Source organism: Falco cherrug, chromosome 15 (genome assembly GCF_023634085.1).
Source record: "Falco cherrug isolate bFalChe1 chromosome 15, bFalChe1.pri, whole genome shotgun sequence".
In the NCBI taxonomy this organism is placed as follows: domain Eukaryota; kingdom Metazoa; phylum Chordata; class Aves; order Falconiformes; family Falconidae; genus Falco; species Falco cherrug.
Genome location: NC_073711.1, coordinates 17911709 through 17936972, shown reverse-complemented (window position 1 = coordinate 17936972; position 25264 = coordinate 17911709). Strand labels below are relative to the sequence as shown.

Genomic DNA, 25264 nt, shown 5'->3' with positions numbered 1-25264 from the left:
CAGAATGTGCTAAATAATTCTTGCAGCATATATTGAAAATAATAAAGACGTTGTATTGATTATTGTCTGGCAAAGGATAAATGAAAAGTGTATTTTGTGGAGTCCTGAATTTCAGATAGCCTTCTGAGAAACTGAAAACAGTGCTTTATTAAGTGCAAAGATGACTCTTAACTTGATCCTTTTACCAGCAATTGTACAATTCATATATTAGGAGTTAAAGTTGCACTTTTTTTTCCTCTCCACATTGCATAAGTGATTTTTCATGTTCTTATTAACTTGTAAAATGTTTTCTTTGTTAGACCTCAGTATTACAAGATAATAGAAGAATGTGTATCACAGATAGTATTGCACTGCAGTGGCATGGACCCAGATTTTAAATGCAGAGGAAGAATGGACGTGGATTTTACTCATCTTATTGGTTTGTATACTATAAGCAATTTTTCCTTGTTTTACTGAAGTGTGTATTTTTCTTCGTATTCTTCTGTCTAGACTTAAACTGATTGTGGAATTTTTTCAGTTTTCTGGAAATAGGCATGTAAGGTACAGGACCACATCAAAGGCTGCACGCTTTAATATAATGACACTGACAAAGATTGCTTGTCCAAGTTTGTATTCAGATATAAGTCAAGACAATAGTCTTAATAACCATATATTTGCTTGTTCATAAACCCCATGATTTTCAGGTCTGTTAAAAATAGCAAAATTTACATAAGCGTTAATTGTTAGTGGATTTATAATTGCTACATGGTTCATTCTAAGAATATTTTCTGTAATGCTTTCTAAGTATTTGAGGTTTGTTGAAGGTGAACTAATCAGTTAAAGCACTGAGGGACTATGGATGTTCAGGTTGTGGGAACAAAGCAGCTGAATAAATACTATATCATTTAAATGGTAGTTATCAGCATTTAGAAGTTTTTATGCTTTTCTTAAGATTGGGGTAGATGGTATTGAAATACAAGGGCATCTCTGGAGTAAGTATTTCATAGGGGAAATAATTATTGGAGAAGGCGTTCATTTGGGAAAATGTGTTTTCGGTGATGTGACAAAAGGAATGAAGAAAGGATGTTGTACATGTTTACTTTGGGGGTGGGGGCAGGGAATTGATTTCTAAAAGGTACCTTGCATATCTAAGAAATTTTTCTGCATTTTCTGTTCACTTATGACTCTAGGAACGTGATTACTTACTCTTACAGTAAGATCTTGCTTTCTGTTTCCACTGACCTACTAGTTTTAGGAATAACTGGTTTGCCTTTCCATGCCAGTTCCTACCTATAATATATAGTTACTTCTGTTTATCTCACCTATAAAATGTTTTACACTGCATGAAAAGTCAATAGAAGTGCTTTGTACCATTGAGTAAAAAAGCTTGTGCTTTACCATATGTCCAAATCCTCCTTGCCTACAGAATAATTTTACTGAAATAATGAAATGTTTGACTTTTTGATTCCTAATCTGGAAAGGAGGCTTTCTGATTTGAAACCTCAGAAGTAACTATTTCTTCATACTTACTGAAGAATTCTTTGTTGTTATTTAGTAGTAGATTAATATAGAAGAGAAGGGCATGCAAACTGGCATGTGTCAGAGGCAGAACAACTAGGATGATTCATCCTCAACTTTCTTGGTCATGTGTCTTTTAACACTTTTTTTAAAATTTACAGGTTTTGTACATGAAAATAATTTACCAAATACTTTTTCAGATTGACTTAGTTATTAATTGTATTTTATTTTTTTTTGTCTGGTGCTTTTGTGTCATGGGGTCATAGGGTAATTATGGTTGGAAGGCACTTGATGGCTGTGATACGTTTTATCTGACTTCTGTGTGGTATTTTATTTAAATTCTAGATGCATGTGTGGACAAAGCTAAAGTAGAAGAGAGTGAAAAGAAAGCAGCAGAGTTTTCCAGAAAGGTAAGTCCTAGTCATCACTCTTTTTAAGGTATGGAACAGAAGCCTGACAGGAGCACAGTAGGCTTGTTTCACAGTAGAAACTTAGTGGAAATGTGGAGATAGTGCATCTTACAGGCAGGATGTTCTTTCACATTTAATAGCTCTTTAAGTTTTGGGCTTTCCGATGTGTGTGTGTGTGCAAGGCTCAGATTCAGTTTACTCTGAATTTGAAAGCAGATGAGTAGTATTAGCTGTACATATCTTCAGATATATTCCTCTGATGTAGATAACTGATGACAATAATTTTGGTTGTTGCTTTTTTTCCTGAAATACTTAGTCATAGTTAAATACCTACAGTGCATGTATATGCTTTCAAACAAAAAAAAAACCAAGGTGGGGGAAGTGGTCATTGCTCTTCATCTAGCTTTGTTTTAGAACCTGAAAAAAGTTACTGAAAAGCAGTGTCATTCAGTGTTTGAAAAAGCATCAACTCTTTAGGCACAGAGATGCTAACATTAAAATACTGCTTTATTTCCTAATAATGCCCATGGTAAAGTATTCCATTATGACGGAGCGTAACCTTATTTCCTTATTACTCACATTTAGGAATCTTACAGTGCATTTTGGAACCTCTTTTGCTAACAACTTGATCCCTCTGCTCCGGTCCTCTTCTAAGAGGAACTTGATAACTAAGTCGTATTTTGGTCATGGGCAGATTTAATTTATGACTGGATACAGAAGAGATTAAACATTTAAAATTATTCCTGTAGGAAGAGTTGCAGCTCAGTGTATTTCTTGTAATAATTTTTTGGGGGGATATTTCTAAAGAAATTGATGCTTGTGCTTCTACTTCATCACTGTTGGTGTTTGTGCTGAAAATACCTTTATACAACGTGTTTTCTCAAGTTACTTGAATTTTTATTTCCTAGATTATGTTAATGGATAATTTGTTAATCTCAGTTTATCACACCCTGTCTAAGGATATGAAATGCTGAATGTACTGTGTTAGCTGCAGTAGTACTAAAGTTCATATACCTTGTTATTGTGTATTCAAAGCATTGAAAATTTTGATTTTTGCTGGTGTGGTGTAAGAAGCCTCTTGCAGGCCAGAAGAAAGTACATGTTCTTGAACATTATGATTACAAATTTCAAATGAAGGTTTGAATGAAGTCATTACTTTTTCTGTCTTCAGTGTTATATGTGGATATATTTTCAATAGGAGCTATGGTGTCTAGGCTTTATAGAAAGCCATTTGTTGTGATGCTTCCTTGACAGTTATTTATCATGATGTATTTTGTCAGTAGAAGTCAACACATGTTCATCCTAGCGATAACTTGTGTCTTGTGGAAGAGTGAGTAACAGCAGCTCTTAAAGCTGCTAATTATCTCTAAGGTTTAGCAAATAGTAGTGGGATTATAATACACAGTAGATATCTCACAAACATGTTGTAAACTGGACTTAAGTTTTATATGGTGACATGTAGACTAAAGTGATCACTAGCTTATTTGTATACCTGTTTTCTTGCGTTACTTCATGGATGATGATGCTGAAGCTGCATACATCTCTTCAGATTTAAGCTTGCTGCGTGAGATGTGTGTTTGAGTTTACTTTGAGAAGTTTGCAGAGTTCTGTTGAGGGAAGAAAACCTGTTGAACTTCAGCTGTACTAAGTAGCTGGATGTGAGAGGTTCAGAATCCTTGCTAAACTGATGAAAGAAATTATGTGATAATTGAAGAACACGTAATGGAAAAATAGTACTTTTTTTTTTCTAAAGTGAAAAGTGCGTCTGTGTTGTACTAATTGTGATATTGTTCAAAGAATTCCTGAAAATAAAGTTTCTACTGTGGACATTAATGGGCAAACACTTCTGTATTGCTTAATCATTACAGTTTGATGAAGAGTTCACTGCTCGACAAGAGGCACAAGCAGAGCTTCAGAAAAGAGAAGAGAAAATTAAAGAACTTGAAACAGAAATCAAGCAGCTACGAGCACAGGTAATAAAACAATATCACAGTAAGTTCCACAGTTGAGTTCGTTCATTTATTTATTTTAAGAATTGAAAAGAAATGGCCCTGGAGTATATTGTCTCTGTAGAGTCTGGAAATGTATACTGTAGGTGTATTGATTGGTTTTTAAGGCAGCATAAACTACTAAGGATCGTTAACACTGGTAATATTTTTCAATAGTTATCTATTCAACACCTGTTAGAGAGAACCTGCTTTATTGAGGAAAACAGTTCCTTAGGATATGAAAAGTTTGCATACAGTTGGACATTTTTTTCCTCCAAGTATTTGTTTATGCCTTAACGTTATTACTTCTGTATGTTTTGCAAAGTGTTTGTTTCATAAGGCTTTATACTTGAATTGCAAAGGTGGACATCTTAATAGCCATGTGTGCACAATATACATACCTTTCAGCCAGCATGTGGATGCAACTGGTAACATCAATATTTGTTTGAGCTCTGGGTATCAGACTGTAGCCATTTCTAAAATGAATATCACATTAGTTTTATACAGTTTCATCAGTAAATGTAAGAAAAAATGCAAGACCTTATGGAAGGGGAAGGTGATACTTAGCTTCAGCAAAGCTGCTTTTACCTGCATTTGTTTCCTCATAAATTTTGCTCACAAGCCCTAAAGATGTGTCTCAAAGTGATCTGTCACTTCAGGAGTATTGCCCGCTGAGCCCTTGCCACATCTCTTGGGTTCTTTTTGTACAATGGCAGTGAATTGGGTTTTAGACAGGTCATCTGTACCCTTTAGGAACCAACAGATACTATGGTTTGATATTTTGACACAACCTGGCTTATTTCCTATTCTTTCAATGCTAGGCAAGGTCTGCCTGTTGCTTTTTTTCTTTATAGTGGATATCTTAATGCCTGTGATCTCACTGCCTGTTTGGAAGAACAGGAAGAGGAAGAACACTGTGTGATGTACTATATAACCTGGTTGCTATCATCCTGCTTTCAGGATGCTGGTCTGCAGCTGGGAAGTTGTCTATGCCATCTCATGTTAATGTAAGCGTGTTATATCGCATTTAACAGTTGGGTTACTGTTCCTTGTCATTGTGTCCTTTGCTAGCAATACAGGTCATTGTTGCAACCTGTGGTGGTTTATGATTTCTTCCTCTGTTTTCCAACATAGACACTTCTGTTCAGACTTCATTCATAGCAATTTTAATGTTTCTTATAAATATCTACAAGACAATGTTACGCTGAAATTTGTCAGTCTGTTTTAATGAGTTCTTCACCAATTGTTGCATTATAATGTGTAATAGTTCATGAGCCAAGAAACCACATGCTTTCTGCAAAGCCAAACACTTATTTTTAGTCTAATAAATTATTAATTCTGTTATTGATTCTAACACAGGTCAGGTTAACCAGATATTACAACTCATCCATAATAATGGTACAATTACAAGTGATACATTTTAAATATGTAGTATCTATGCTTTTTTTTTCTCTTGTGTTATGCTATGCATACAATATATTACAGCATTTGTTTTTAAATGCCGTCAGATTTTTCTCAGCTTGATTTTTTTTTTTTAAATCTTGCTTTTCTTTTTAAAAAAATAATCTTGCTTCCTTTAAACTAGAAACAGTAAATAATTGAGTAGGGACACAGTATACGAATCAGATAAAATGAACAGCCTATATTACGTAATTTTGTAATTATTATTTTTTTTTTAATAATTATAACAAAAAAAAGTTAGTTAGTAGAGGAAATAGAGTATGAGCTTGCTGGCAGTTTGTGCATAGCTCCTGATGCTGCTTTTTAACAGACAGTCTTGAGAAACAAAAATCTGTGAGGAGTTTGTACTAGGCTAGGATCATGTTATCGCTACAGAAACGTCTCTGATGATTTAACACACTGCAGTTTCTCTTCATTGTTCATTTCACAACTTACTAGAATGGATATTACAACTGCTTTTTCTTCCTATCACCACAGAAACAACTGCAGACAGATTTAAAAGAAACCTTAACTGGTGTCTGTTTTCCACCCCTCGCCCCCGAATAAGATGTCAGCATAGTTATGAACAGCTGCAATCCCATAACCTCTTGCACTGCAATAACAGCTTCAGTGATTTCTGTGGAAAATTTTCCACCAGCAGATTAGTGATAAAATTCAGTGTGGTTATTGCCATGTCTGCCCCAGCTTGCCAGAATATCCTGAGTGGGTTAAATGTTTTGTGTATTGGTAAGATATAAAGTGCTGTTCTGTTTACTTAAATGTTACTGCTACTGTTAAACTTTCTTTAGAACAGGAACAATTTGTTTTTATAAAAATGCCAGGTTATTCAGTTTATTTGGCAGTTTTATGGTATGTGGTAAAATCTATTGTTATTGCTTCTTATTTAAATAGGACAATGGTTGCATTTCTCACTTTCTTGAGGTACAGTTGACTACAAAACATGCTGGTTGGTTCAACTTTGTATTAAACCTCCTCCTCAATGAAAGTAATTCCTCTTTTATGTTTCAGGGTCCAGGCCTGACAGAAGCAGCACCATTACCTCCCACCCTACCAAGTGAGAATGCACCACCATCTCCAGCGCCTCAACTACCTGGTGGAGCAATACCTCCTCCGCCGCCTCCGCTACCTGGTGAAGCAATACCTCCTGCACCACCTCTGCTACCTGGTGGAGCAGCACCTCCTCCTCCACCACCTCCACTGCCTGGTGGAGCCATACCTCCTCCACCTCCGCCACCGCCTCCGCTGCCTGGTGCAGCCATGCCTGCAGCCATGCCTCCGCCACCGCCTCCGCTGCCTGGTGCAGCCATGCCTCCGCCGCCGCCACCGCTGCCTGGTGCAGCAATGCCTCCGCCGCCGCCACCGCTGCCTGGTGGAGTGATGCCTCCACCGCCACCACCGCTGCCTGGTGGAATGATGCCTCCGCCACCGCCTCCACTACCTGGTGGAATGATGCCTCCACCACCACCACCGCTACCTGGTGGAGCAGTACCACCTCCACCACCTCCGCTACCTGGTGGAGCAGTCCCTCCTCCACCACCACCTTTTGGTGGACCTCCAATGCCACCAGGTCTTGGGGGTGTTCCTTTTGCTCCCTTTCCGGTGATACCAGCATTACCACATGGGATGAAGGAGAAGAAGAAGTATAAGCTGGAAGTCGCAATGAAGAGAATCAACTGGTCGAAGGTATAGCAGTGTTTTTTTTTGTTCTCATTGGTAGAAAGTGGCTTTTGAGAAAGAAGGATGCGATGTGCTAGAGTTGATGTTAGTTTATTAATAGTACTCATAGAGTCTGGGGAATTAATTTCATTCTTTATCCAAAACATTTTTAAGGCTGTGGTTATGATTAAGATGGTTTTGGTTTTCAGAGGCAACTTACGCTATGGGGTAATCTCAACTGTTTAATGCTGCTAAGAGCCTGTAATACCCCATATTCTGGGGATGCCTGTAGCTAACAGCTCTCAAAATTTTTGGCTGAAACTCTTTTGAGTTAAGTTCTACGTGTTTTTATCTCTTAATTGGTATTTGACTTGCCACGTGAGCACTTCAAAGGTAAAATGTCTTGTTTAAAGCAGATCTAAATTACCAAGAAATTAAAATGTTTACTTTGGAAATCATGTTACTCCTTTGTTCAGCAAAAAGTTGAGTTAAAGGATTGCTGGGTTTTAAGGCCTGGGAAAACGAATCTTGAAGTAGACAATTGGATGGAAGACGGCTGGGAAGACTGCCATTTAGGAACTTTGACAATCTGGCGGTTGACAGAAAGAAGGGTCTGGAGTCAAGGGATGACTACAGCTGTTGGTTTAGTAGCTGTGTTTGAGTAATAAAAAAGGGTGCTGAGAAGGTGATTTGATTATGCCTTCTATAAATTTCTAATTTTTCCTAATAAAATGAATAACTATACTTACCATGATAGTAAGCATACACACTTAAACTACTAAAATGTTCTGTTTCAGGGCTGATGTCTTAACATGAGGTTAAGAATTGTTTTGTCAGTCCTCTGAATAAATAGGGTAATTTACTATAAATCAAAGGATCTAATTAAGAAATGAAGCCAATAATTTTGTGTCCAAATTTCTGTTGTTCTTGTGATATGTTCTGCAATTTTGAAAGGAAATTTGACTTTCATTACCCTACCTGTCTGTCAAAGATAGTTGTATTAGAAAATACACTTAACAGTGTTTTTTCTTTCCAAGAAAGGCAGGCATTTACCTTGTTAACAGTTGCAAAGCTTACCAGAAGGTTTTAAAGGCAATGGTGTTACTAAACATGAGGTTTTGTTGTAAACATTGAAGAAATTCTTACTAGACTGATTTTTGAGCTATCTAGTTTTGTATAAAATTACTACTGCATTTGGCTTAGTATTAGGTGGTTTAATGTTAAATTTTAGTTAAAAGTCATGGCTCTAGTAGAGTTGCGGAGCTGATGTTCCTCCTCCCTCCTTTACTTTACAAATGTAGTTGATACTGTATACTGAAATGAATTTTTAAATGAGATTCATCTTGACAGAAATTTGTATTTAACGTTTGACAGATTAGTATCCCAAGAAGCTAATACAGATCCGATACAAAATTTCTAAAATATCTGGGTTGCACATTGCTGAGTGAGAGATTTTTTTTTTTTTTTTTCCCCGTGAGAGCTTTTAGGGAATGTCTGCTAAGCTCAGTAGGTTTATGTAACGACAGCAGGAGATGGCAGTAGGTGACTGCTGTGTTTTCTTTCTCTTCTGGCCCTGTCATGAGGGTGGTTCTGAGAGGACATCTGTGACTCCTCTGAGGTATGTGGAGTATAATCAGTGGGTGAACGTTCAGTGGGTTTTATAGTTCTGCGGAGTTACTTGTATTGTTGGTCTCTATCAAATCAGAGTGTAAAAGCTGTGGCGACTGAAATGAAAAGATGGGGCAATGTTCTGCAGGTGCAGTGGGCATGAGTTGTGGCTTCGCGTTCGGTTGCATACATGTATCTGAACCATTAGGAATAGTTCTCAAGCAGTTTTCAAACATAGATAACTGCATGCCATGTCATGTAAAGACCTTTGAAGTTTATGGTGTCTCTTGTAGTTGTAAATTCAGAGAATGCTGATATCTGTGGTATAATGATAATTGTAGGTTTTTAACCTGAGATATTTCTTGTTTCAAGTTCGTAGTGTGTGAGGGCAAGGCTATAGCTTCTGGCAGGAGCTATGGGGTTGAAATGCTTGGGCACCATTAGCTTCAAAGAATGTCGGCTTATGCAGAGTCTAAACAGGGTTACATTTAATAAAAACTAATTTTTTAAAACATCATAAAATATAAAGACTTGAGCAATAAAAAAATAAAAATAAATAAAAAAAAAACCCCACAAACAAAAAACCTCCACAAAGCACAGTCTCTGATTTGTAACCTAACCTGTAGGAGCAGTTACTAGTTAAGCGCCTCTCAATATAGTTGGTCACTTTGTGATGTGAGAAGTAGTGCTGGTATTCAGGTGTGTGTTTGTGTATGTGTTGCTTTAAAATCCCTCTTTCATCAGTATAGTCTCTGTTCCTTCCACATAAATGAAATATATATGAGGAACTCGGTAATTGCATCTATCATGAAGACTAAACCATCACATCTTAAAGGCAGTCTGTGATTGGCAGTTTTTTAGTGGTATAAAAGGTGATAGCTGTATTGAGGTTTGCTGTAGGAAAAAAACACATAGATCACCAAATCATCAAGGCATATCAAAACAGGATGTTGATATTTTGCATGCTATCTGGTTTGTGCTCTAGCTCGGACTTCAGTGTAGTTTGACGGGATATCTGCTGCTTATTTGTCAAGGTACTGAAATCTTTGTACTATGAGTAGTGTCTGACACTTTTCTTGAAAATCATATTCCATCTCAATAGTGTGTTGGTACCAAGAACTTAGTAAAATCAAATTGCTGATAAAAGTGAAGTGGCTACAGACTGAAGTTGCTGACCATAAGTTGCAATTTAACATTAAACAACTGTTGAACCTGCAATTTAAATTGTACCCTGAAGTAGTGCAAGTTTTTTTCAGGATGTTTCACAGCTGGTAGAAATGTAAGGAAATTCATATGGATGTAGATATACATCTTTCTATAAAGTTGAGTGCTGTCATGTTGTCCTGGATGGAGCTGGATGACATGGGATGCCAGGTGCTGCTTCTGGCTAAGGATGCTGCATCGTTTCAATATAAACCCTCTGAAATGAATGACGTGCTGGCACAGAAATGACAGTCTGTTGTAGGCTGTTCTCACAGTAGTGCTAGGCACAAGGCTCATATGTCCATTGAGGTTGTTACGTAGCTGATCGACCCTGTCAGACACAATGGGATTTCAGCTCTAAGAGTGTACGTAGCGATGGATGGTCTTAGGGAGCAGCACTGAACCGTGTTTGGAAATGTTTTTTCCATGGGGTTTTTGAGATGATTTAAGCTAAGTAGCTTTGTATAATTTCTGAATATGTACCATCACCATTTCAAGCAAAACCTTTCAAGAACTAGTACCGACAGGTGTTTGCTGTTGGAGGAGGAACTAGACTGTCCTCTGATATATTTGAATAAGTGATCTTAATCGCCTTTCTAACTAAAAAATAAACTTAGGTTTTGTGTTCCTTTGAATTCTGAACTGTTGCATACTGAAATGGCTCTTTCTTCGGAGTAACAAGTAAGAGCAGTATCGCCAATGATTAATCCTTCTAACTTTGGAAGGAGGAATATAGAATGTTGAGGTAAAATCAGTGTGGAAATGCATGACATATCAATTGATGGTTTCTTTTACCAGCAGAATTGATGTTCATAACTGCTCTTTAGTATTTTGCCATTGGATTTCAAAATATTTGGAGATATGCCAATATAATCTGAAAATGTATCTAGTAGTAGTAGCTTAAAAACAGATTTTCAGAATGATTAGAAGGATACTCAAAATAGTTGACCATGTTTTAATAAATCAATTACAGGAAATGTTAAAATAAGTTTAAAACTCCCTACTTTTTCTGTCTGTAATACTTATAATCTGCATGTAAGCATAAATGATAACTTTGCCTCTTTATTGTGGGAGGAGGAATTGAAAGTATCTGGGGGGAAAAGAGACCTGAAATCTTTGGCTTTGGTTAACACACATCAGTGTGTGTTCTTAGTGCTATAGCATACAGTATGACAGGGAATTTCAGGCCCATTATAGAGAACTGTAGATGAGGCTGATGTTAAAAGTAACTGTAGAGTGCAGCAAAATGGAGGGGTATATTTTGTTTGTTTACATATGATTCTCAGTGTATTTCCAGAAAATTGAACATTTTTCTGAAAACAAATATTAACTTTAAAGCTTCTGAATTTTAAAGGAATTATATAGTCCTGCTGTTCATCTGTACGAAACATCTTTAAACTCCTGTCAGCCACACGAATATATTATTTTTTTGGAGGAAAAAACCAGACTGTTTTAAATAGTCTAGTTGTGTTACTAAAAGAAACAGGAATATATCAGTTGTCATACTAAAATAGATGCTCATGTGTGACTGAATCTGGCATTACCCAGTCTTGGAATCCAGAGATTTGGGGGTTGGTGGTGTTTTTGTTTTGGGTGTTTGGTTGGTTTTTTTTTTGTTTTTGTTTTTTTTTTTTTTGAAATTAATCTAGCCATATAAAAGTCCTTTTAGTTCGTGTACACTTAGGATATTTGAATTATACAGTATGGTAACCTTTAAAATGCTTATAAAAAAGAAAAATTCTCTTCCCCTTCTATGAACTGTTTGTTGTCTGTTGGAGATACTTTACCATTGAATGTCCTTGTCTTTCTGTTTAGAAGATTATTTTTTTCAAACCATCTATCATACAATTTTCTGGATTATTTTACAACCTGTTTTTTCTCTTTTTGAAATGTAGCTCTAATGTTTTAGAAATGCATTGCCACCTCCCCCTAGGCTTTTAAGAAAATGTTGTGTGGCTGTTATTTCAATTAGCTTCTGTTACTATCTTTAACTTTTAGAGTTTAATTTTAACTTTTTGTGTCTGTTTGGGTATTTCCATCTGGATTTGTTTCCTTACAGAATATAGGTTTCATCATATACATATTTTGCCCATTTCTTTGGCACGGGGTGTGGGGTGTGGGTGATAAAATCTGTATGCCACTGACAATATAATACTCTCTTGAAGTTGCTGCTTGTCTTAGAATCTTTATGCTTTGTCTGGTTAGGATAGTTTCTCTCCTACAGTTCATTTCTCTTTTTCATTTATTTAGGCATCTGCCATAAGTAGAGAAGAATTCCTGCCATACAAATAATCTGTGCTTTTTATACCCAGCTGTCCTTTTAAGTAATATCTGATTCTAGAGTTGTTTGCACTAGTTCTGTAACTGCAACACACTCGATTACTGTCCTGTAAACATGTAGAAGAATAAGCTTTTTAGGTTATAACATGTATTGGTCACTGCAGCCAATTTCATTGTAATCAATTATGTTCATGTGTTTATAGAAATAATTTATAAAGTGTACATGTGAACACTCTGTATGACAATGGAAAATAACTGCAGATGGACACTTTTGCATAAGTGCTCTGGAAATGGTGCCAAAATCTCCTGCATACTGAAAAAGAAAAGTCTATTTGATCATCACTTTTAAGGAGCCATCATTTGGGAAATTAAATTCTTACTGTTTACTGCCTTTTGTTGTAACTGTCTTCACCATTGGTGTTGGATTAAGGTAGTTTTAAAAAAAGTCTTACCTGCTGCTGGTGGTAAAGCAGCTACACATTAACAGATTGATCATATGGTAAAAGGTGGAGGACCAATGCGTTGTAGTGAAATCCTAGTGAGGTTAACAAATACAGTATTGATAAATTACCTGCATATCATCTTGAAGTCAAATAGCCCTTGAAAATTAATTGACATTTCAACAAACTTGTAAACAAAAATTGATAACACTTTAAGAACTGCAGGAAGAATGTATTTTGAAAACAAAATAGCTGTTGGGAATCATACATGAAAAGTCAAATTGACTTTCAGCCTCTGTATTGTAGACTACTTTCTTCTTTTAATATAGCCAACATCAAGTAAAGTACTGTAATGAAATCTGTGTTTACATTTGAAAAATGGAAGCTACGTTTTAAAAAAAGTGATATTAAGTATTAAATTTTCATGTATTTAAAAAGATATTTTTTTCCTACAGTCTTGATATTGAGTCACTGAAAGGTCCACATTGACATGTAATTTATAAATAAGGTATTCAATACTTTGGCGGTGTAAGAAAACTCTTTCTACAGTTGTAGCAAGGATGCATACCAGTGGTGAGGATTTTGGGAACTCTCTAGAAATCGAGAGTGGTGGAAAATTTTCAGACCTAGGTGTCAGCATGTTATCAAGGCTGTTTGGAAAACTTGTTGAAAGGGGGAAATAAAATAAAAATTGTTGAGTAGATACAGGGCAGTTGATCTGATGGCGTTTTGTTTGGGAAGCGTCCTTAAGGGAGCATCGTATCTGGAACATTAACAATTCAGTGCAATTATCACAAAAGTCTAGTAGCATTTGCTTTAATTCGACTATTGAAAATAGTAGTTATTAACTATGGAGATACCATTTTTGTTTCAGATTGAGCCTCAAGAGATAGCAGAAAACAGCTTTTGGGTAAAAGCTGAAGAAGATAAATATGAAAACCCAGAACTGTTTGCAAAATTGGCGCTCACCTTTGGAACACAAATGAAAGGTACATTCTTCTTTTACTTTGTATTATGCTTTTATTAAGTTTAAAACTGTGCAATGACATCAGTGTGATTTCTGCAATAACATGGAATGCATGTAACGGTTTTATAGCAGGAAGATCATATAAAACTTGTGTTTTTACTAAGCATAGAAGTCCATTATAAGAATTGCTCCTCCTTCACTTTATAGCACAATGTGAGGAACTTGAAGAGGTAATAATACCTCTTGAAAATGCAGGGTATGTTGCAGACAGATGTGAATTTTCTTCAAAGTGTAATTAAATTGAAATTTTAATCCTAAAATCATGCTCACCTGCATTAATATTCCTAGTTGTGGGAGCTCTTAAGTTGTCAGGTTCCTTCAGATATTCTACACGTGGAGGTTTTGTTGTGTAACAAAAATTTGCTTCTATCACTCAGCTAAGTCATAGTCCTCTAGAAGTACAACTAAGACCTAGAGTGTAGCAATTAAAATAAGCAGTTGAATCACAAAATCACAACACTGTAATATGTCCTCTGTTACAATTCAAGAACAAGTTGTTTGAAACTATCATTCTTTTCAAAGTTCTTGTGTTTGTGTCCTTAGTCTTTGCTCAATTATTTTTTATACTGTATGCAGCTCTTTAAAGAAAAAAAGTCTTTAAATATACTCCTTCAATTACTATTGAAATTTGTCATGTGATCTAAGAAGCATTCCCCCCCCCCCCCCCCCCCAGATATATACAGTTAAACTGTATTGTTACTGTTGTTAGTGAATGATATGTTAGTTTTCAAAGGGTTGAATGTGTGAATATGCACTTCTTATACTGTTTGGGTAATACCATGGGAAAGAAGTCAGTCTACCAATTTTTTGTTTGTTGCAACGCAGTGTGAAATGGGTCGGTTTGACTACTAGAGAGAACAATACAGTGAGAATAAAAGGTATGCTGCAGCTTTTTGACAAGTGTAGCTGCGGCTGCGCAGCATATCGTGTAAACAGCTCTTCTGCTGTTGGTTTTAGATGAAAAATAATCAACTTCTCAAATACTTAATTCCTTCAATAGGTGATACAATGATAATATTTGTATCTTGAGTGGGGAAAGCAGCTTCTAACAACTGAATATTGGTTATGATTTTGATACTTCAATACTATCCTCAGCTTTTCATTGCTTTCAAATGGTCTTTGAGTACCTCTGAAGCTACACACAGCCTCTTCAAGTCTTTTCATTATTATCAATGTTTAATCGTCAATTGATCGCTATTTCATATTTGGCCACTTACTGGTAATTTGTTTCAGGCACTGAAAATAAGAAGTACTGTTGAAGTATGGTTCAATGATAACTTACTTAAGAGCTAGTGAGGAAGCCCAAAAAATTAGAGTCTGAGAAGAGGTAGATACTGAAAGAATGAATTCTTGATCTAGCTATAAATCTTTAGTTCATTGATCAACCAGTTAGAATATGAAATACTTTTTGGATGTGCAGTTCTTGAAGGTAGGTGGAGTCAGATGTATCAAGTGTTCAAAGGCCAAATCTGAGTATGCAAGCACAGCATTTAGAAATGAATGTGTGTACTGACTGGAAGAATTTTTGTGCTGCTGTTTTTTTGTGGGTTTGTTTGGTTGTTGTTGTTGTTGTTGTTGTTGTTTGTTTTTTTTACTTTAACATTTTGGCGTTGGGAGTTAGCGATGCGTGTGATGCTTTGTATTTTAAACATAGGGAGTCTTTTGTTTTAATTTGAACCACTAGAATGCTGTCGCTTCTGTCAATTAATTTGAGGATTTTGTTACTTGATAATTAAGTTGCATGTAGAGGTTTGTTTGATTGTGGTGTCCTGGCTGTTGTCTGACTTTCAAGAATAAGAACTTCATTTTATACCAATACAGTGTTTGAAAAGTTAACTTAAGGAAGGTCTCTCAGAGGAGCATAACTTTCCTGAACCATTTATTGTGTAGATTTGAGTTATTTCTGAATGTGTCTTTTTCTGTGCTCTTTTAAAAATACTTTGAAGAGTTAGTCATAGCTGTGTTTTTCGTAAGATAGACTGTTCTTTCACCTAGAGCTCATGCTCTTTTCAGTAGTCACTGCATTTGAGCCATTAGTATTCTGCTTTTACAATGCTTCCCACGTACTGCTCTAAATGTACAGATATTACACGCAGTAATACAAAAGCACCATCGATGGTAATTTAACACTTTTTTTCAAACAGAAGTTTGATAGATTCTTGGTTCATAGCATTTCAGTGAGGTTAAAATGATGTGGAGTTTGTCACTGATGTTAGTGTGACAGCAAGACAGGAAAACCTTTAAGGGAAAGAACCCCTAGCAGCAGATTAACACGTACAACAGAATGAAACTCTTCATAATGATAATGACAAGCTTCTGCCTTGAGCTGAAGACTTTCATCAGAAATCTGAAGAAATGTTTCTGAATTCCTGAAAAGCTTCTTCATTAAAAATGCTGAAAAAAACTCTGTTGAAATTTTGACATAGCTGCCGGTTTCATACGAGAAGAAATTATTGTTGACATAGTTGCACAGCTCAAACTGTGAACAACAGAAATACTCCAAATAGCTCACTGTGGTGATAGCCTTGCAGGTATTTTTCCTGTTCTTCCTTATGTTGTTCTTGGTTAACTGTTGTAGAAAACAATATGCCATAATGAAGGATAGGAAGAGTGTTAAAAATGCTAATGCATTTTATCCAGGATATTAAAATCTTATTTGGCTGACTAGTAGAGCAAGTCAGCACTGTCATGCTTTGAGTTCAAGTTTTTCTTAAGAATTGAAAGCCTACTAGAAGTCAAGAAGAGTCTCAGAGCATTTAGTTGCAGCACAGATTCTAATCGCATCCTACAAGCAACTTTTTTTCTGCAGTTTCTATCTGTAAAGGGAATCATTAAATGGTATTCACCATTCTTAATCCCTTTTGTTTTAACAGCCACAGGCAGATAGATCATTAATCCCCAAAGTACTTATTTAAAGCGTAATCTAAGATCAAATTTATTTTCTGCTTTAGTCCCGTTTCTTGGTGTGGTCTCCCAGTGTATTACAGTAGAATGATAGAAAGATAAATAGAAACACATTTTATATTCTTTCAAGAACATAGTCAACATGTGAAAAACATAAATGGATGAGTGGAAGAAAACTGACAATTACTAAAAATAATTGTGATAACTTGGTGTTTACTATTTTGTATTTCATGGCATTTTGGAATGCCAGTGGCAGTAGTAACTGAAGTAAAACAAATAATAGTATAAACAGTTATTGAAAAAGAGTAATTCTATATAGGATGCAGCACTCAAATTTGATTAAACTTCTGAATTCTATTCATGATTCTCTGGCACAGAAAGATTGAAACTTAAGGGGGTTTCCTCATTTAACAAAATACTGTTTTAAGATACTCCAAGAATAACATAATGTTGTTTGTCACTGAACTGTGTGCTGCCTTGCTGAGTGCCGCCTGTTTTCAGGGAAGGCAGCCAAGGAGGTGGTCCTTTGGGATACCAAAAGCTGGGCAGGGGGGAAGTCGAACACCTCTGAAGCACGCTTTTCATTAGTTAACAAATTATTGCAATCATCGATTAGCTGCTTGTAAAAGATAAGAACATTTAATCACAGAGTACCAGAAACAAAAAGGAATGATCCCTGACCAGTAAAATAATTTTACTTCAGATATTCTTAGATCCAAATTTTGTTTTAAAAAGCATGCATAAGGTTAAATCTTTACTTGCTACTTTAACATCAGATATATAGTACTGATGCCCTGTGAATATGTGGAATGTATTTAGTTAGGTTCAGATCATTGCTAACAGTCACTGCAGCATTTGATCTGTAAAATCAGTTACTGAGCACAGTTACGGAAACATCTGTTGTACAGGGAGCGGTGGAAACAAAAAATATTCCCTTTCAGACTTTACAGGGTTTTGACATGTCAGGGTTTAAACTAAGTTAACAGAGACCTATTTATTATGTTCTCAGTACAGACTGGAAGGATTTTCTCCTTTTTTCTTCAAGATAAATACAGGTGATCTGAATGCCTTTTAAGGGCCTCTGAAAAATGGACTCGAGTGCTTCAGATTTTTATTAAGGGTTGTAGATGAGTGTGTTAAGCTTGCAATTACGCTTTCAGATGCAGAGGTGGAAACAATGATTATATTCTCATAGTTAATTTTGGCAAGTAAATGGTATTCCGGATCAGGCATAATTGAAAGTGAATGGGCAACTGTGGTGGTCATCGATGAGTTGGGTGGTATTAAGACATGGGACGGTTACTGCATTGTGGGTGACAATGAAACACAGAGATGCACATTTCCTCGTGCAGCTGCACAGAGGAAAAGAGTAAAGATGGTGCTAATTTCCAGTCAGTTACTTGTTTTGACCTGGTCTAAGAGAGAATCTGATATAATCCAGTTTTATTTTGTGAATTATGTATTGCTGTAACGTTAAAGCAGTGATTTTGCAGGACAGAACATGCATCATTCTTTTACAGTTGGAGTCAGAACTTGAAAAATTTGGCTCAGTACTATTTGATTTGCAAAATAATCTTATCATGGAGGATTGATTTGTGTTGATATTTAAACAGCAGGAGGAAAAAAAAAACCTATTGAGGGATTGTTAACTTAACCTTATCTTCTTGTTTTTAAATCTTTAAATTTTACCTGCAAGCAACAGCCTTATCAGACAGGTTTTGTTGTTTTTGTTTTTTTTTTTTTTTTAACAAGTAGGGTAACCTTTCCATAGAGAAAATTTTCATTTTTAAAACTAGTGGTCAATTTTAAGCTTTGTGTGACCACAGAAATATTTTTGTAATTAAAAGTAAAATAATCCTTTCCAGTTTATGGAGTATAAAGAAAATGTGAAATAAACTCAACGAACAATCCTCCTTAGCTGGCTGGTGTGGTATGAACCCTGCAGTATTTCTTAATAACTGAAGAGATCCAACTGATCAGAGAAATGCCTCTTGTCCTTGTGAGACTACTTATGTGATCTTAAGTCATTATTTTCTGTTAATACGCAGTAAAATCATGAGGTACATTGTCAACTAAGAATGCATTGTTGATGTCTTTAGTGATGTCCCACTATCAAAATGCTAGAAATAAAAAAAAAGTATGCATTATTGATCAAATACATAATAGTAATTTTTTAGTGAGGGAAATATTTTAACAAAGTTGAACAACAATTTCTGTTTAGCATATTAATCTCTGGAATTAATTTAGTATATAAATCTCCAGAAGCTTGGTCTACTGGTGTTTGGCCAGGTTGGGGGGGTGTACCTTTGTATTTCTGTAGAACGCCTTTAAAAAAAAAAAAAAAAAAACAAAACAAACAACCATCAACTAAAATCAAGTGTTTAAAACATTACTGTTCTTGGCAAGAACCTACTAAGTAGTAAATATTTGAAATCATTTAAGCAGATCATATTATTTTGTGTAAGTAGAGCATTCTTTTCCTCAGTTTTGCTTCTGTCCCATAACTGACAGCAAATTTTATCTTGTCTACCAGCGTAAGGGAAAATAACACCATCGGCAGCAGTGTGATGTCTGCTGTGAATTGTGGATTATGTTTTCAAAAACTCCCTATGTTGGCATTTAATGTTTTCAATATTAAATACACATGTAATTGTATGATGAAGTGTTTTCTAGCAGGTGAAAGTAAAGGATTAAAATGTTATGGCTCTGTAGGCGAGTTGTGATACATCATGTGCTTGGGGCTTCAGATAACTTTGTAATAATGTGACAATACTCAATGTATCAGGCCTGCTGCTATCAAAATCACCCTTTGCAGTTTGATTGATGGTCTAATTGCTAAACACTACCAAGCAAGTTAATGCCTTCTCCCTAAAGGATCATGTTAATTTCTGTCTCTTGTAATTTAGGTTGTGTATTTTGCCAGTCAAGAATGATAGTGGTGCTCTGAAGAAATTAATTATGTGTACAGTAGATCTGTAAAGGTAGTAATTAGTACATAATAGTCTGTAACTACTGGGATTGTTCCAGTACAGAATTCATTATCCATCCAACTTACCTCAATAGAAAGCTTCTCGATCAGGTTCTGTTGATTCTTTATGATTAGACTTGTAAACTACAATTCAACAATCATTTTGATATGCTTTCAAAACTGAAGCAAGGTTTTAATACCTGAAATGTGGTTTTCACTTTATGGGAGTCGGAGTGAAAAAGGACAAGAGAAAATAACAAACTTGCATGTAGGCTATAATTGAACAAAATATTCAGATTTTTGTTTTCTATGTATAATGTAGTACTATGTGCATACTATATATTAAATAGTTTATTTCATTATGATGTTGTTTTAGTAATGACAATATGAAAACTTAGGAGGTTTTCCAGTCTTACCTTTGATATCTTCTTTTCTGAACAACTTTTAGGACTCAGCACTCAGCTTAGTTTTAAAATATTAGTAATAATGAAAAAATAGTAGAATGTTTAATTTGTTCATGTTTTGGGTCAGTGCCAGGATTTTGGTATCTAAACTTGTTTTGTTGGTTGAGGAGGAAGAGGGTAGAAACGGGCAATTTAAAGTAGTAGGAAAATGTTGTTGGAAAAATGTAAGAGCGTACCAAACCTACAAAAAAACCCTGAAGAGCAGTGCAGGGAGACAGCATGACTTCTGAGGAAGACAGAACATATGATGTGATAAGGCTAAGAAAAAGGTGTTGTTTAAACAACACTGCAGTGATGATACCAACAGCCTCTTTTGTCAACATTCTTAATAACACTTTTTTTAAGATGATGAATAGTTTCTTTTTTAGGCTGTAAAGGTTGGACTGTAAACAGTTCAGAAAACTGTACTTAAGCACAAGTGTAAGCAGATAACAGTGTTTACCCAAATAAGTTTATTGTAAACGTTATAAGGTAAATGTTCTTTTTAAATTCGCTGGAAATAGTGAAGGGACTGGCTCTAAAAATAGGTGAAGGTGGAATACTAGCTGGTACTATACATAGGCAGTATGATAGATGTATGCAGGTGTTGCACTCAATGTTTTCATGAACAAAAAGTATACAAACGATATATGGAGACTTCAACAATTATTTGTACTTTGTTAATGTGTTAAGTCTAATAAAAATACAACACTATTACTCCAGTTATGTTGAAACTTACATTCAGACATAGACTTCCTATCATCCATCCCTGCTTTTTTCTGATGGTACGCTCACCCATCCTATGCCCTTCTGAAAAGTGAAGGTCAAATGGTCTTGTAACAAGTCATCAGCATCTTGAGTTCTTCATCACAAGTTGTGTGAGTTGTATGAGATTTTTCTCCTTTTAAGTATGCTTGGGGTTTTTCTAGCTTGCTGGTAAAATACTATTTAAAAGGTACTGGCAATTTTTTTTCTGCTAGTATATTATTGACTAGTGTCTTCTGTTTGCATTTGTTGATTGGTGTAGTTTATCAAGACTTCTTTCAGTTCTCATAAAATTTCTGTACATTATTTTCTCTACCTTAAAGTGCTTTGATGATTATCTATTAATTCAAGTGAATTATTAAATCTTGAGCTGTGATAGTATTTTGATTGCCACTAACTCCCTGTGAATACATGGCAATTAAGGTCTAAACTTCAGCTTTCTTGGAGTAGTGAATGTAGGTGGGCTGCTATTCCCACCCACTTTAGCTTTTATTTTCCCTTGGTTGCAGCATCAACAAGAACTCCTTATTATACCTTCAATTAATATTTTCCATTATTAGAAAGGATGCCAGAAAATTTGCACAACTAGACTACTTTCAGTATTTGAAATTATTCTTCCACAAAATATGAACTTCTGTAGTTCAGCAATAGGAAAGACATGACTGTGGTTTTTGATTTGTGTGTTGAACAAATTAGATATTATAAACTAGGAAGATGCGATTTCCTTAGTATATTTTTTTTATTGGGCTTTAATTAAAACAACCCTTCACTTCTGAACACATTTTGTTGACGTAATTATCATGTTAGTTCTGTAATACCCATGTGCAAGTAAATAGTGCAGTCTTACTCGTTAACATCATGCAGATGATGTTCTTATGTTCATCTGTGGGATACCCACGTGCAGTCTTTAGGAAGTTTTCTTTGAGGCCCTATTGCTGCAATTCGTTGAGCCATTGAATGTTCGCCGTAGTTTCTGTCATTTGAACCTTACTGTACCTGCTAATTTCAATTGTGCAAGGTACCTTTATGCAAGACAGGAACATAGAACTGACTACCAAATTACTTACTTAGCAAGAGTGTATTAAAGCTATGTCTGTTGTGTTCTATTTTTGATATAAAGCAGGCTGATTTTTATCTTCTGAAGAAAATAGTGTGTATTTTTTTTTTCCTTTGTGAAACCACCATTTCCTGCAGGATAGTGTGTTATTTTGCAGTGTTTTTTTGAATTTCTAGACTAACTTAGATTCCTTCTATTTACACCTCTGCCCAGATATTGAGAGAGAGAGAGACAGACAGGCTAGTTTCAATGTAGTAGATGTCAGTAGATATTGTTGATTCACTTGATTTTTTTTTTTTATTTTTGCTCCTTCCCCTTGCTCCCCTGCTTAACAGGCATATCTTTCTGATGTGAATTTTTATTTTTTTTTAAATCCCCTCTGTGACCAGTGAGTCTATTATAAGAATGAATGTTTTAGCTTCAACCATTCTCACTGAAGGAATTGTTTGCATTCCTTAAGTGCAGTTTTCAAGTTCTTATTCTTCTATCAGTCATATAATATTTCAAGATTGATTCTACTTCTGTGCAGTGTTCCTCTGTGAATATTACAAAGCTTATATTCACTGTTATTCTTGACTGACAAACGACAATATGAAATATGCATCATTCTTTATCAGCCATTTTTACTGGGGAGAAAAAAAGTTCTGTTTATCTCTTCAGCTGTTTCTTAAAGAGATAAGTATCAGCTAAAGAATAAGGTTGGTGCATCATCAAACTTGAAGGAAAACTGTTTACATTCATTTACATTTCACATTATAAAGAAGAGGAAAAGGGATTAGTACTTTCAAAAAATGGATCTGAATTTGATGTGCTAAGAAGCCCAGACCACATTCAGCAAAGAGCTTAAACTTTTACAAACTTTTAATGGACTCAGTTTTGGCCAACGTTCCTTTAACACAGCTGTATTTGTCGGTGTGAGACCACATGCTCCAGTTTTATACAGGAATCTCTAGCATTAAGCACAGTCATGTTGTACTGGCTCAACTATATGCGTTGCTTTGTTGAAATAAAAAATCCCACAGACTCATAATGTATTTGTTTCTGGATTGCAAACTGCAGGTGGCTCCCTTGGTCTTCTGATTAATTCAGGATGTGTATGTTTGCTTTCCCTCCTTGCCCTCTCCTTTTCAGAAGTATATGAATCCAAACCCAAGGAAGGTACTGCTTCACAGTGTGGGGTCACCAAATGTTTCTGTGTCTTACAGGAATTTCATTTAGTTAGATTGCATACTTAGATAATCTGTCTTTGTATCTGTTTCAGATAGAAGTGAAGCAGGCTCATTTGTTTTCATCTTTCAGTGAATTTGAAATAGTTCTTTTTCAACAACAGAATAAATGCAAGTACCATAAAGAAGAAAGAGTTACTAGTTTGCCATTTTTCATCTTTTTCTTTTCTTCTCAACCAGACTTGTCCAGTAGTGAAAGTGTCAAACCTTGGAATGGAAAAAGCTTTAGATTGTTTAAAAAAACTTATGCCTGAAATTATTACCACTTAGCATAGATTTACATTTTTGCGGCTCTGTATTTTTATATGCATTTTTTTTGTTTCTTAAATAATCTTGGAATTATTTACCAACAATCATAGTTAATGTATAAGAAATATATTTTTGGAGGGGAAAAAATACTTGTATAGAAATAGCAATGAAATAGAAGCTTTTCTGCCGAGAAGTGTCAGGGGCAATTTGTACCAGATAACTAGACCCAGTCTTGCTATGTTTGAAGTATCAAGAGAAAAAAGGAGGGAAAAAGGTGCATGTGTTCTTTATAGTTTGTTTTGCATCAGGTACTAAAGCTTATCTGCAGAAGTTGACTTCTTAATAGTTATGCTTGGTAAATAAACTTTCAGTAGTTACACAGAGAAGCATGGTTTCCAAACTGAGCTTAGGAATGATGCATGTAGTTTTGCCGCAGCTGGGATACTGTTCAGGAGAATCACAAATGAAGCCTCTCAAGAATTACTTGTATGTTCCTGTGTAAATTTTGTTCTGTGAAGAAGCCACTGTGCAAGTGGTAGCTGTTAGATAGCACTTGCTCCTGTTGAACAGGGTGTGTGTCTTACTTCAAGAGCATCGCTACCCATTTCATTCATCCTAGCACAAAAAAACTAAAATGAGCATAGCATTCTGAAGGGGCCAAAACAAACAAAAGCTTCCAATTAGGAGGCAATAATTGTAAATTTTGGTTCTTTGTGTTTTATTTCAAATAGTGTTTTAACACACCTTTCAGTAAGTTAGAAGATTCATTTTCTTTGTGGCATTTGCAACATAGATTCACAAAATATGTATTTTATTTTGAAAAAAACATACTATGTAAAACAGATGTTATGTTGGTATGACCTACTAGTAATTATACTAATTTGCTAGAAGTAGATCAGAAGATGAATATTCACCCCAAAATTTGTATTTAAAAACCACTGTAACAGTGTTTTACTCGCTTGACATGGGAGTGCTTGACAGTTCTGTGTTGATTGTGTTTTCTCATACGAATTAATGTTAATTACAATGCTGTATGATGAAATGTACAGGTAAGCATTGTCTTAAATACTGCTTGGAACAAGTGAAGTTTTTCTTTTCATAAATGACTTCACTAATACTAATATTTTGACCACAGGTTTTGTTTGTGGTGGACTAAGGTGAGGGAAACACTGATATTTTGTGAAGACTTTCTCTTGAAACATACAGGAAATTTGAAATATACATTTAGGTTATTTTCAGTTTGGGACTGTAAATTTTTTTTCATCGTGTGATAGTGAATGAAGACTGTCCCAGATAAAAAATATCTGTTTAGGCTTTCTTAGAAGTTAGGCTCAGTCTCAGTTGTGTTATGTTTTGTGTATTGTCTTGCTTTCCTGCAGAAACTAATATAAATAATGCTTTTTAGAATGATCATGCCATAGGGTTGAACAGATAGAGGAACTTAGCTGGAGATCCCGGGCTGTAATACACTTATGTCTCTTTTATGACTGTGCTTTTAAAGGCTTTGTAGTATATTCATAAGGGGAAAAATTAATGAGGGACAGGTGAGAGAGATTCAGTTTTCTTAGATCTCCTCCTATTTGTTATTCCTGGAGCTTGCTTTCTTAACGTGTGCAGTAGTATTTTTTCAGAGCATTGGTGTTGTATCAGAAGGATTTGGATTGAGTAGTTCGGGTCTTGGTTAGCATTACATAAAGAATGGCAATAATTGCAGCTTCAGAAAATCAAGTACAAGTAGTCTGTATGTGAATGAAATTGTATTCAGATTAAGACACAGATGGGAAATAGCTTGAGGTCTGGGATATTTAGAAGTTGCTAGCTTTTGCATTGGTTGCTTTAATGTATATCACCATGTATTCCACACAGTTCCTATAAACATCATGTTCATGTTCAAAATCAGCATCTTGCCTATTCAGAATCCAGGTCAGTTGCTCGAAGGTGGAGGTGATTCCTTCCATTTTAGTTTAATTAGCACTTCTTAACCCTTTTGAAATGTCACTAGGACAGGTTAGTCTTCCCCACTGGAGACCTGAGGAGGAAGGACACAAAATAAGAAACCCTGCTAGTTACTTCCTGACAGTA

General features: G+C 35.5%; 1 protein-coding gene across 1 annotated transcript in view; it reads left to right on the top strand.

Annotated features, from left to right (window-relative positions):
* DIAPH2 (diaphanous related formin 2) overlaps window positions 1-25264 on the top strand; it is a 244079-nt gene that overhangs the window by 43023 nt on the left and 175792 nt on the right. The window contains exons 14-18 of the mRNA XM_055727131.1: window positions 300-418; window positions 1843-1907; window positions 3776-3880; window positions 6365-7039; window positions 13418-13532. Coding sequence (XP_055583106.1) covers window positions 300-418; window positions 1843-1907; window positions 3776-3880; window positions 6365-7039; window positions 13418-13532 — 1079 coding nt within the window. The remainder of the gene's footprint in view (window positions 1-299; window positions 419-1842; window positions 1908-3775; window positions 3881-6364; window positions 7040-13417; window positions 13533-25264) is intronic.